We start from the raw sequence: 11569 nt of genomic DNA on the forward strand, positions 1-11569 counted from the left end.
CGAAGCTTACTTTTTTATTCGACGATATCTAAACGAAATAAATTCAATAAGGGCCCTTACGAGTTTGTATATCCAAAGCTAAGTATGATTTTGCTCTTCTAAACGAGGTTCTACTGTACGTGTCTATCCCACGTGTCTATCCCACGGATCGAGATAAAAAATAAATCGATTCCCCGAAAGTAGAGTTGTTTATCTCGATGAATTGCTTATCCTCGATGTAACGCGAGTAGGTTCGTTTAGCGACGTCGCATAGAGGGATTATTGCGTTTCGAATTTGCGAGACAAGCCGTCGGGTCGACGTGAAACACGCCCGAAGCGCGAGCGGCCCGAGGTCGACGAGAGGAAAGGAAGTTGACAATGATTAGTATCGTTAAGGAAATAGCGGTAATCGATTTAAGTCGTAATAGATAAGGGACAAGGATAGTTAACGGAGACGGTTTCGCGGCTAACGAAGACGAAACGAGTTGAACGGGCAAGAAAAGGCGGAGAAAGTTCGAAAAACAAGGAACAAGCGAAAACGAAAGTCGAACGCCGCAGGATTGCCTGCTGGGCTTCGGGTTTTTTTTTCCTCTCTTTTTTGGTTTCGGTAATCCCGAGCGCATTTCGGCGTGTACTTGTTTCAGAGTTTGGGCGTGAATCAACGAATTAATTCATTAAATTAATAGTGAGTTTTAATTTAATCGAATTAATTAAATTTATTTGACGGTTGGAGAAATTGGTCTCGAAAATTTACTTTGGAAACTCGACGAAGTAATAAAGTTTATAACTTTATTATTCCTTCAAGCATCCAAATAAATCGCTGAATCCACATCGCCGATTAACACTAAACCAACCATGGATAAAATGGCTGGTCTTAAAGACACTTTTTTTTCGATCGAATGCAAAAATATCTTTCGCGATATCGAATTGAATAATACATACACGAATTGTACGCAAGAACAGTACACAAAAATTTGGAGAAAGTCGCTTGACCCCTACCGGTAGATTTTGTGTTAATTTAATCAAGGATTGAGCCCAGCGACTAATGATCGCATCGACTCATTTAGATTAACGATTATTAATTTTAATCGAGTTCCTTGATTAAGAGTTGGCCAACGCTGATTTATCCAATTCGTTCCGCCTCTTCGTGTGGAAGAAACGATGAATTGATCGCCAATGTGGCATATCACGACTTTTATTTCGCGTCCAACGAAGCGTGCGCTTTTATTCGCTACGAAAGGTGCTCCTCCGCGTGTTTCATTCGCCCGAGCGATACGCGTTCGAATTCGCCCTCGCGGTCAAATTGATTTCCTGAAACGAAGAAGACCCCGAGATGTCGCAGGGGAAACTATGGCCAAGTTAACGCTTTTAGTCATCCCGAAATGACAAGACTCTCCATTAAGGAACTAAAATTAATTACGACGGTGAAGCGTTAATACTACGTTAAATAGTTCGATACTGCGACCAATATTAGGCTATCTAATTTTCAATTGTCTCGAGACCAAATTTTAGCTTTGTGGAAATATTCACGAGTTTTAGTTTGGCAGCCAATGCGTTAAGGATGCATCCCCGGTCAGAATTTCGAATTTTAACGAAAGCGTGAGATTTTTTGTCTAGAAGAGTAGAAATATTTTTTAATTTAATTGACCACCCTTAACACTTTACCTACCTGTGGCAATTCGATATATAATTAAATTGAATAATATTTTCTATTTTCACAACATCGGTACTACACAATATTTATTTTATCTACTAGAATTTTTCCCAGGTTAATATTGATAATACATCGAATAATATAACATACGATGTTATCTCGGTAATAGATAACAAAGTATCGATTAATTGGCTGCCAGTAGGTAAAGTGTTAATAAATAAACATTGGCCGATATTTAAAAAAGAAGTCATTCGAAAATGAACCTCCTGTGAACAGTCTTACTGTACCATATCAGTCTCGAATATGTTTATGTTAATCCCGTTAATTCTTTCGTTTTCTTTATTCGAATACACGGATATTCAAATAACGATGATCGAATATTCAAATGATCCGGGTGTATTTGCAGCGCTCGAACACCCGTCGAGTATTCGCATATTAAATTATTCGCTCCGGCTCTGGTTCGCGATCGATCGTCGTGCGAACGAGAGGTTTCCATATCGAAACGAAAAAACAAAGAAAAAAGGCGAGAAATTATCGATGAAAGCTGCCGTGAACCCTTTGTGGTCCTAGGTCGAGCGAGACTCGACGGAAATGCACGAAAATTAGAGAACCGGGATCACGGAGGGTAAAATTTTCGCAATTGCTCGGACAATGATATTTGTACGATGAAATCGAAGCACTGTAAAAAGTTATGTACACGCCCCTCATGCATACGATAACACTGTGCGCATTCACACGGACACGTAACCCCGATTTTGCGATACTCGTTTCTGCACGCACCTCTTGTACCCACGGACCGTTTTCAGGAAGCAGGATGCGTTTCCTTGTATTTTTATTTCCCTTTTCTTTTTTTGTATCGAGTTCGCCTGTAGTCGACTAACTCGCTTTAAGGCCTTTTCTATATATTTTCTAATCGCATATTGTCGCTGCAACAGCGAGAGAGAATAGCAGAAGGAAAGAGAGAGAGAGAGAGAGAGAAAGGGATAATAATTGTCTTTCATGCGTCCTGATATTTTTACTCCGTCATCCTTCACGCGCATAAATTGTATTATAATTCCTTGATTCGTGCATTTCGTCATTCGTTGCATCTAATTTTAATCCATCGACTTTTAGCGATATTTACATACGTACGTATATATACACCCCCATGAGCGTCTGTATTCGATCATGTACCTCGATTTGTATATAGATATATATATATATATATAAAGGAAGAAAAAAGATTTGACCCCGAGGGGGGACCGTTTTATTAAAGCGATGCGACTGAGTTTAGCTGTTTCCGGTGTCCCTCGACACGATTCGCGACATTTTGGATCGGTTTGCAGCGGCATACGTTTTACTGTTGTCGTGCATACCAGCGTTGGACACAATTACAAACCCTCTGGATAATCGATGATAGATGAACAATCGAACGCGATTACCTCTGGAAAGATTCAAATTATCGTTCTATTATCGCAAATTACTAATGCATGGGATCACAGATTAACTCCATTCAGTCCCAATTTGTTTTTAAGCTACAAAGGGTACGGTCATTATTAGATTGTGGTTGTTTATGCATTCGTGGTAGGGATGCATAAATGAAAGAACATATGAATAAATAAACATGCGAATGGGCAACGCTATATGATAGTTAATTCCTGCAAATAGGTACTGGAATTAACAAATCTACAAATAGACTTGTACGTGACGTGTTGATCCACAAACATATAAATTTGCCTTCTTCGTGAGTTTTACATAGCCTGAATGGATTGATCCAACAATTACAGACCTTAATAACTCGTTTTATTTTAATACATTTAATACGCTTAATACTTTGTAAACAAATACGTACCTCCCTATTAATAATAGACCTTTTATAACTTCAAAATATAAATTAGACCTGAATAGGGTTGATAAGTAATCGTACATAATAAAATATACATTAATAATTTTCGACCGTAGATTATGTCATAGCAAAATTGATGTTAATCACACGATAATCAGATTATTAATCACTGTCCAGTCATGGTGCATAAGATGTTCACCGACGGCGTCGCTTTTCACCCCCTCCCCGATTATAATTTACGCGCTAAGTTTCTTAGGGTTAACGCGAGTTTTCTTAAGCGACAATGCAAAGTTTGATCTCTTTACTCGTACATGCATCACTATAAATATACGAATACCTAATTGTAATTGTATATGCGGAGGAGTCGTATGCTCGTTGCGTCCAGCATTTCTTTATTATTATCCAACCTTTTTTTTCCCTATTTTTTTTTTTTTTTTCGTTATTAAGTTTCCTCTTTATTCGTGCTCGCGAGGTCCTCGAGGACCGAACGCGAAGGACGAAGAGGGCGCGTCACCCCGCGATAGGACCTCGCAAAAAAAACTCATACATGTATAAATACATTTAAAAGTACACGCGAATGGTACGATTCGATGCGTTCATCCGACGTGCAATGGTATACACATACTCGAGGCATGCATAAACACAGACACAGGCATACATACGACACAACGTTGTCACCCTTCTTAAAAAAGAAACAACCCTTCGAACACTCACCCCCCACGAAACACACGAAACCGTAATTGTAACGCGTTCTCGCTCACGAGTCACGAAAGCGCGAAACTGATTTTTTAAAGAACTGCTCTGACTTGATTAAGAAACGAAAATAAACGCTGCTTAAGACAGTTAGTGGCTGGCTTGGATTTCCTTTTCTTCGTCGATACCCGTTCCAGCGACCGGGCTTTCGAAAATACACTTCCTTCGCTCTTTCGTTCGCTGTTAAATCGCGAATTTATTAGCGCGCTTATTGACGATAAAGAAGAACTACGAGTATTGTGTATTATTCCATTTACTTTGTAATATCTCGTCTTAAATGTTTTCCAGATGTAAGACATTTATTTTGGAACATTCGAAACCTTGATATTAGATGTAGAAATTAATTCTGTGCCTCTCTAACGGTAACTTTACCATTTATTTATAAAGAAAAACCACGAACTTTTAATCTTCGTTCAGCCACACATTCCAAGAGAACGCATTGTAGTTGTAAATCATATGAAACGAAATTCAAAGTAATCTGTGTGATTCGTTGCTATATTGCTACTTCAATGTAGCAATATGGCAAAATGTGGGCTACTGAACTTCGTAGGTACACGTAGATAAGTTGTAACGTCCATCAGGTTCAGACTTTAAAATGTTGGTAATTTAACAAACTGTCGAATAAATATTTTTATTTGAACTGTTATTATAAACGTTTGTATGTAAAGTGAGAGAATTAATTTCTACCCCTAATATTATACGATTTAATGTAATTAAATATTACTAAACGCACATCTGAAATAGAATTTAACTATAATATACGGTGAATATTAATAATTCGTAGAACACGATAAGTGTCCACTTATTTATGGACGGTGTACAGCTAGGATAGATAGCTTTCCATCGAGTTGCTTCGCCCCGTGCCCCTTTTCGAGTGCAAACAACTGGATAATAATTATCATGGCCGACGAGTGCGAGCATTGCCCATCTAACGCCAAACACGGACCATCGATCTGGTAACAGGTACGTTTGTCGTCCTATTAATTTATCGATTTCGGGTCAACGATTCGCGTTTGTAATTGCGTTCCGTAGCGCGTATTCATCGGGAATCGAATAGTGGGTATTTGCTTAACAGTTGTTTCCCGAACAACAAATTTTACTCACGAAGTGACTAATATTAATTTTCTTCTCATCTTGTTTCTCTTTTCCAGAACACTGTAGGCGTATCCGTCGGCAAAATCGTTCTTGTAAGAGTGCAGACTAAGCAATTGATCCTCTATTTTTATTATAGATCAGTTGTGTTCATTAAGAAGAAACCCTAGAATTGATGCTTTATTTTTTTTTTTTAAATCAATTATATTTACTAAGAAGATGGCCTAAAATCGAGGGAAAATGGACTATATAATTGGTCCCGTATTTTATTATAGATCACTATGTTTATTAAGAAGGCCCAGAATTGATGAAAATGTCACTCTTCAAACCAGCAACGAAATAAAGCATAGCTCGTAGTCTGAACCAAAATTATAAGCGAACGTTTGTTAAACTCGATATCCAAGAGTTCAAAGTGTTTCTAACGTATTATCCTGTAGACAATTCTGACAATTATTCACGCCACCATTCGATACCTGGTCGAAAGCGTTCGTAGTAAGCTCCGATAGTTGATCCATAGATCTTCGTTGTCAATAAGCACGCCTTGTAATTCATTGACGGGCTATCGGATTGCGAGCAGGTTGATTCTTCTGGTGAGATTCGGGTGCTAATTAATCATAGTACCGGCATCCTGTTACTCTATATGCTGGTCGAGCAGCCTGCTAAACGAGTCGTTAATCATTGACACTCCACATGGGGGTCGAAATCGATTTTCCTGCGTGCGAAATGTGTCACATTTATCCCATGTATTTTCACCCTTTCGGTAGTAAATGGTTCATTGTAAAGCTGCGAACGGAACACGGGCAAAATTCTTAGCTAAATTCAACAAGTTGATCAACGAAACAAATACTTGTTTTGTTCTTTAAAGAACGTACCCTCTCTACCCCCTAATATTAAAATTAAAATTTTAATTGTAAACCGAAACGTTTTACAGTAGAATAAGGAAGAGAAAGTAGCGATTAATTGAATAAACGTCGCGAACACTACGTCAAGCGTTTGTTTAATTCGTTATTGAAGCGAGAGTTTGTCCATCTTCGGTGGAAGAATGAAACAAAACGCCATTGTTCTGGCAAAGAGTGGTGAAAAGTCCCGCGGAAAAACTGGAATGCAATTATCTGACATTGAATGCTTTTCCGGGTCGCATTTATTTTTAATCCCTCGATGTACAGTTTACGAGGGTGACGTCAAGCAGACTAGGCGTGGATGATTCGCTCCAGTATACTTCGGCAAATCGCCAGTACACTGATCGATTGATCGCCCTCTCTTCCTCTGGCTCCGATCTACTACCTACGTAAATAATATTTTTCCTTCTACCAACGACGGTTATGCATTTCTCTCACGAAACATTCTTTGTTCGCCGACTCGACCAAAAACGGTTATTTACGATAGCATTGGCGTAACAGGCGAATCAATCCACGAATATCTTTAAACAGGTATTGAAAAATTACTCGTACGTGTTTCTGTATGGATCTCTATTTGCAATATCTCGCTTGCTTACATACAAGAATAGAAATATGTAAACAAAATATTAACGATCGCGCTATTTTGACTGTGCAAAGGTAGCGTGATCGATAGTCACTTAAGGGGGCATTTCACTGTGACGCACAAAAAAAAAGCATATTTTCAATCATTTTTTTTTTTTAGGAACTATTGCATAAAGTTGAATGAATGTTTTTTCCCCTTGAAGGTATGATTAAGGAAAGTAAATAAAAAATTTCTTTTTTTGGTAAAAAATATTTCGTCATTTATTTACAAAATAATATGCATGTGTGCAAAAAAAAAGTTATCCGCTGACGTAGATGATTGGCTCTCCTGGTAATCTGAAACAGAAAATCGAAATAGTTTATTAAACTATGTCGTTACGCCTATCGTCGGAACCTCCACTTATTTATTTCATCGAAAATAAACAAACCGGCAGCGTTTCTTGTGAAAGAGAGACAAAAAAAAACACTTTTTTCGTACCGTAAATCAGGTGAAATTGTAAGTAAAAATCACGATATCAACTACTTGGAGGTTCCAACCATAGGTGTGACGACATAGTTTAATAAACTTTTTCGATTTTCTGTTTCAGATTACCAGGAGAGCCAAAATCACCTCCGGCAGCGGATAACTTTTTCTTTTTGCACACATATTATTTTGTAAATAAACGACGTAATATTTTTTACCAAAAAAGAAATTTTTTATTTACTTTTCTTAATCATACCTTCAAGGGGAAAAAATATTCATTCAATTTTATGCAATAGTTCCTGAGAAAAAAATTATTGAAAATACGCTTCTTTTTTTTGTGCGTTCACAGTGAAATGCCCCCTTAATTAAATACTTGTGCCAAACACTTAACGAAATATAAGCCTATGTTATAAATATCGTAATTTAATTTCAAGTCGAAACGCTTAAATAAAATTAAGGCGACCCTATCGTGTCAACTTGCTATCTTTGAGAGCTTCACAGGGAACAAGCTCGTACGAACAATGATCCCGTGAACTGTTTCGATGTTCGTCTGAGGATAAACCGGTCTTTAAGAAGCGAACGAGACGATCGAACCTGTGTCACTGTTCCTGTCCCGATACCGACCAGCCGACCACTTATTTTCGGTCCGTCCAAATTCAATGGCAGAAGTTACTGGCCGTTTGCCAGCAGTGCTCCAGCGGTACGTTGTCTTTTTACAACTCTCTCTGGTATCATCGTACAAAACACCAGATGTTGTTGTACATTTCCATGGAAATCTCGTCGAACGAAGCAAGGGGATCGTTTGCATGCGAGATCGGCGTCTAAAATCTATGCAAATTAACAAATAATCTTCTTTGTTTTCAGGAGACGTTGGAGCTGCGAAATCATCAAGGGTTCAGTAAGCTGCTCAAACGACTCGCCAGAGTGTAAAACAATTATTTAAAAAAAATGAGATTTTCTGTCAGAATTTGGACGACATTTCTCCATTTATGATATTTTCTTATAGGAATAAAAGTAAATAGACCTTCTTAATCTATTAGTTAAGAAAACGTCAAGTAATTCAATATTAATTTATTATATATCGACGCAGAAGCGATTTAAGCGGCCTGTGTTTGCCGCGGTTGAATGTAGCGGGTATTGCCCCGACGAATAATACAAAAATAAGATCAAGGAGTGTCAACAGCGTGGGATAATCAGGTACCAAAATGCCACGAAGGACAGTTGCGTTCGAGCAGTTGAGACGGAAGGATGTAGTAACGTTAATAAATATTCTATATCGAAAATGATTAAATATGCAAAGTGATTATCGTGACTGATTTTAAAATCACTAGTGGTGTATTAATTAATTCTCAAACAAGTAAATACCTAACCGAAAGATAATTTCTTGTTTTTAGCATAAAATAATAATAATAGGATGCTAAAAATAATATTTATGTAGCTAATTATTTATACGATCTTCGTTTATTTAATTTTTTAATTCTTCTAAACAATGAACGGCGTGTACCAACATTCAAAATTGGTAATGCAATCAACCACGAGATGGCTCGCGAATCGACAGTCATTTTCCTGTCTGACACTACTGACTAACCTATGCTCCAACTAGAAGTTTTGTTTGTGACTTTAAAAAAAATACCAAATTCATTTATTTATTTATTTCACCACGAAAAATTAATAGATTATTCATACAAGAACCTGCAGATTAATTTCGTTTAACATAAACTTAATAAATTTGAGAAACCGCCATAATGTTTTCGTTGCATAGAGAACGACATCTGAGATACGTTTACTTCAAGGCTAACCGTAGTGTCAATTTGAATTCAAGTTTACAGGTGAAATGGAGTAATTTTTACTTAGTACGAGCTACACACTTTAATAATTGCAGTAATAGACCGAAATATCTGTCTCTGTTAAAATGTGACAAGCTCTAGCAAAGAGAATATTTGTACACGTATATAATAAATATAGAAAGTAGTGAAAATTGTATATAAAATGATCCCTCTTTTACTTTTATCTGTACTTCATTCATTCGCATTCGATGGAAATACGATGTTAAAAGAATTGGGAGAAAAAAGATACCAAACAATAAAAGGTACGTATTATTTATTTCTTATATTATCTAATATAATCTTCACAAACGTTATTATCTATGAATTACATTTCACAGCAAAATCTACTTTGTCTCAACATGGATTATGTTGGCACAATGCTCTTAAAACAATAACAGATAGCTGTAATAACTTAAATGATCAAAAACACTCGCTATTAGCTCTTCAATTGGCACAGTGTTTTTTAGAAGACTCTGGACACTCATCTTACAATTGTCATCTTAGTATGTCAGAAAAGCAACGGCGGTAAATTTTGTCACCTTTTGAAGTACATATTTATATCATAAATTTCTTTATAATAAATTTTATAATAAATTTTTGATATTGCAGTGATTGCATTAATAATATGTCGGATAGAGCATTTAATGTATACAATGAATTTTATATACATACCACGCATATCTGTTTTTATTTAAATTATGAGGCTTGGCAAGCTGAAACTGATAACACGATTAAGGAGTAAGTTTATTTTATGTAACCCAGTATGTAACATTCTGAAATAATTTGTGAAAAAATTATTTCTGTGCCACAGATTGTATCAAGTTTCCTCGAGAATGAGGGAACAGTTATTGGAGGCTTCAGAAATGCAGGGAGCTATGCTGGAAACTCAAAGAGAAAGTTTAAAAATGCAAGATGAGCTTTTAGTTCACGGAAAACAACTTGGTATTGTAATAAAATCTTCATCTGCAAGTGTTCAAAATATGGTAAAAGATTTCAAGTAAGTCTATAATATCTATATAAATATAGTTTAAGATTTTTAGTTATTCATTCCAAGAATTTTGTATTATTATCCATTGTAGGGAATCTGCAAAAGACCAAAGAGAATTATTATTTGAGATTTTTTCGTACTTACGTACTTTTCAAGACTGGATTTTAGGCGAAATCTCTTGGTTTCAATCCATTATGTATTATACAGTTAGTTGCATATTATGTGCATTATTTAGTTCTTCTAAAAGGACTGTGGATGCTAGAATTACACTTTTCACGATTTTAAGTGTAAATGTTATAGTAGAACGAATGTTAGTTCAATATTATAGTAATAATACATCACATTCCAACAATAGTAAGGTAATTTAAATTTGATGCAATATTAGATTATTTTACCGAAAATGTGATCATGAAAATTCAATTCAGGAAAATTTGATAAATACGACATGGATGTACCGAAAAATAGCTTTAATTCTATGTGCTATTTCATTGTTTTGTACATACTATTTTTACAAAGATGAACAAGTGGAAAACCATAAAGTATTAAAACGGATTGAGCATCGATTGAATACTATACAGGAAGTTACATCTGTCTGTAACACTAACTGTTCAATTCGTAGGTACAATAATTATTTGCAACTAATTTACTTTATAAGCAAGTAGCTTATACCTATTTTCTTTTATCTGTATCAGGTTATTCTACGCGATTAGCTATGAAACGTTTACAGTCAAAAGCAAATACAGAAAATAAAGTGGTGAATTCTTTGTAATAAATTTGAGGTAATTAAAAAAAGAAAAATAAAATATACTTTGATGTAGTGAGGTGGGATATATAATAACAATAAGAAACGTTTGTAAAGATTTCTACTATAATAAATATATTTTACGAATGAAATGCTTGTAATGAAATTAAACGTTTGGATATCTACGTAACATGTAGTTAATTTGCGAATCGGTAAAATGTTTAGTATCTGGTGTGGGGATTCCTATATGTTGTAATTTCTTCTGTTCTTTCAAAAATTGTTTATGTTCTGCAACACATTTTTCAAACTTCTGAATTTCAGGGTTGCATAAATTATTTTCAAACTCATTAGTTTTCAAGCAAGCGAGAAGTAACGACATCTCGTACAAACAGTTATTTCCTGAAACAAATAAAAATTGTTGTTCAACTTTGAAGGGTTTCCAGATATATCGCGCGTTATCAAATTTACCTTGGTCCTTGTAATTCGTTCCCTGAACTCGATTTTGTAACGACAGATGATACCTTTTTCTAAATGGTACTGTCTCCGGTCTTTGGAAACTCCGTGCTTGACGTTTTGCTAATTCTACCAGGCTCAACCTCATTTTGTCTACAAATAAAACATTTACCTAGTATAAATTTGAGGTTAGGAAAATTAAAGTTAAAATGTGAACGTAACGGAGAAATAATTATCGCGATTATATATGTTATTAAAAAATGTCAATGGAGTTATGTAGAAGACATATTTTTTTGTCATTTATTTTATTTAA

General features: G+C 35.7%; 1 protein-coding gene and 1 long non-coding RNA gene across 2 annotated transcripts; one reads left to right on the forward strand and one right to left on the reverse strand.

The window, feature by feature from the left end:
* Positions 1 to 7399: 7399 nt before the first annotated feature.
* On the forward strand, positions 7400 to 10866 carry LOC128887888 (uncharacterized). The gene is made up of 9 exons (XM_054144353.1): positions 7400 to 7947; positions 8112 to 8604; positions 9070 to 9336; positions 9412 to 9598; positions 9683 to 9811; positions 9885 to 10070; positions 10153 to 10420; positions 10487 to 10676; positions 10754 to 10866. The coding sequence occupies exons 3-9, from the start codon at positions 9237 to 9239 to the stop codon at positions 10828 to 10830; spliced, it is 1137 nt and encodes a 378-aa protein (XP_054000328.1). The 5' UTR covers positions 7400 to 7947; positions 8112 to 8604; positions 9070 to 9236; the 3' UTR covers positions 10831 to 10866.
* On the reverse strand, positions 9331 to 10540 carry LOC128887898 (uncharacterized). The gene is made up of 2 exons (XR_008460113.1): positions 9746 to 10540; positions 9331 to 9612 (listed from the first exon to the last, which is right to left on the reverse strand). It is a non-coding gene; the product is annotated as an uncharacterized LOC128887898 (long non-coding RNA).
* Positions 10867 to 11569: the final 703 nt, after the last annotated feature.

The sequence above is a fragment of the Hylaeus anthracinus genome, unplaced genomic scaffold (genome assembly GCF_026225885.1).
Source record: "Hylaeus anthracinus isolate JK02 unplaced genomic scaffold, UHH_iyHylAnth1.0_haploid 11989, whole genome shotgun sequence".
NCBI classification, from domain to species: Eukaryota; Metazoa; Arthropoda; class Insecta; order Hymenoptera; family Colletidae; genus Hylaeus; species Hylaeus anthracinus.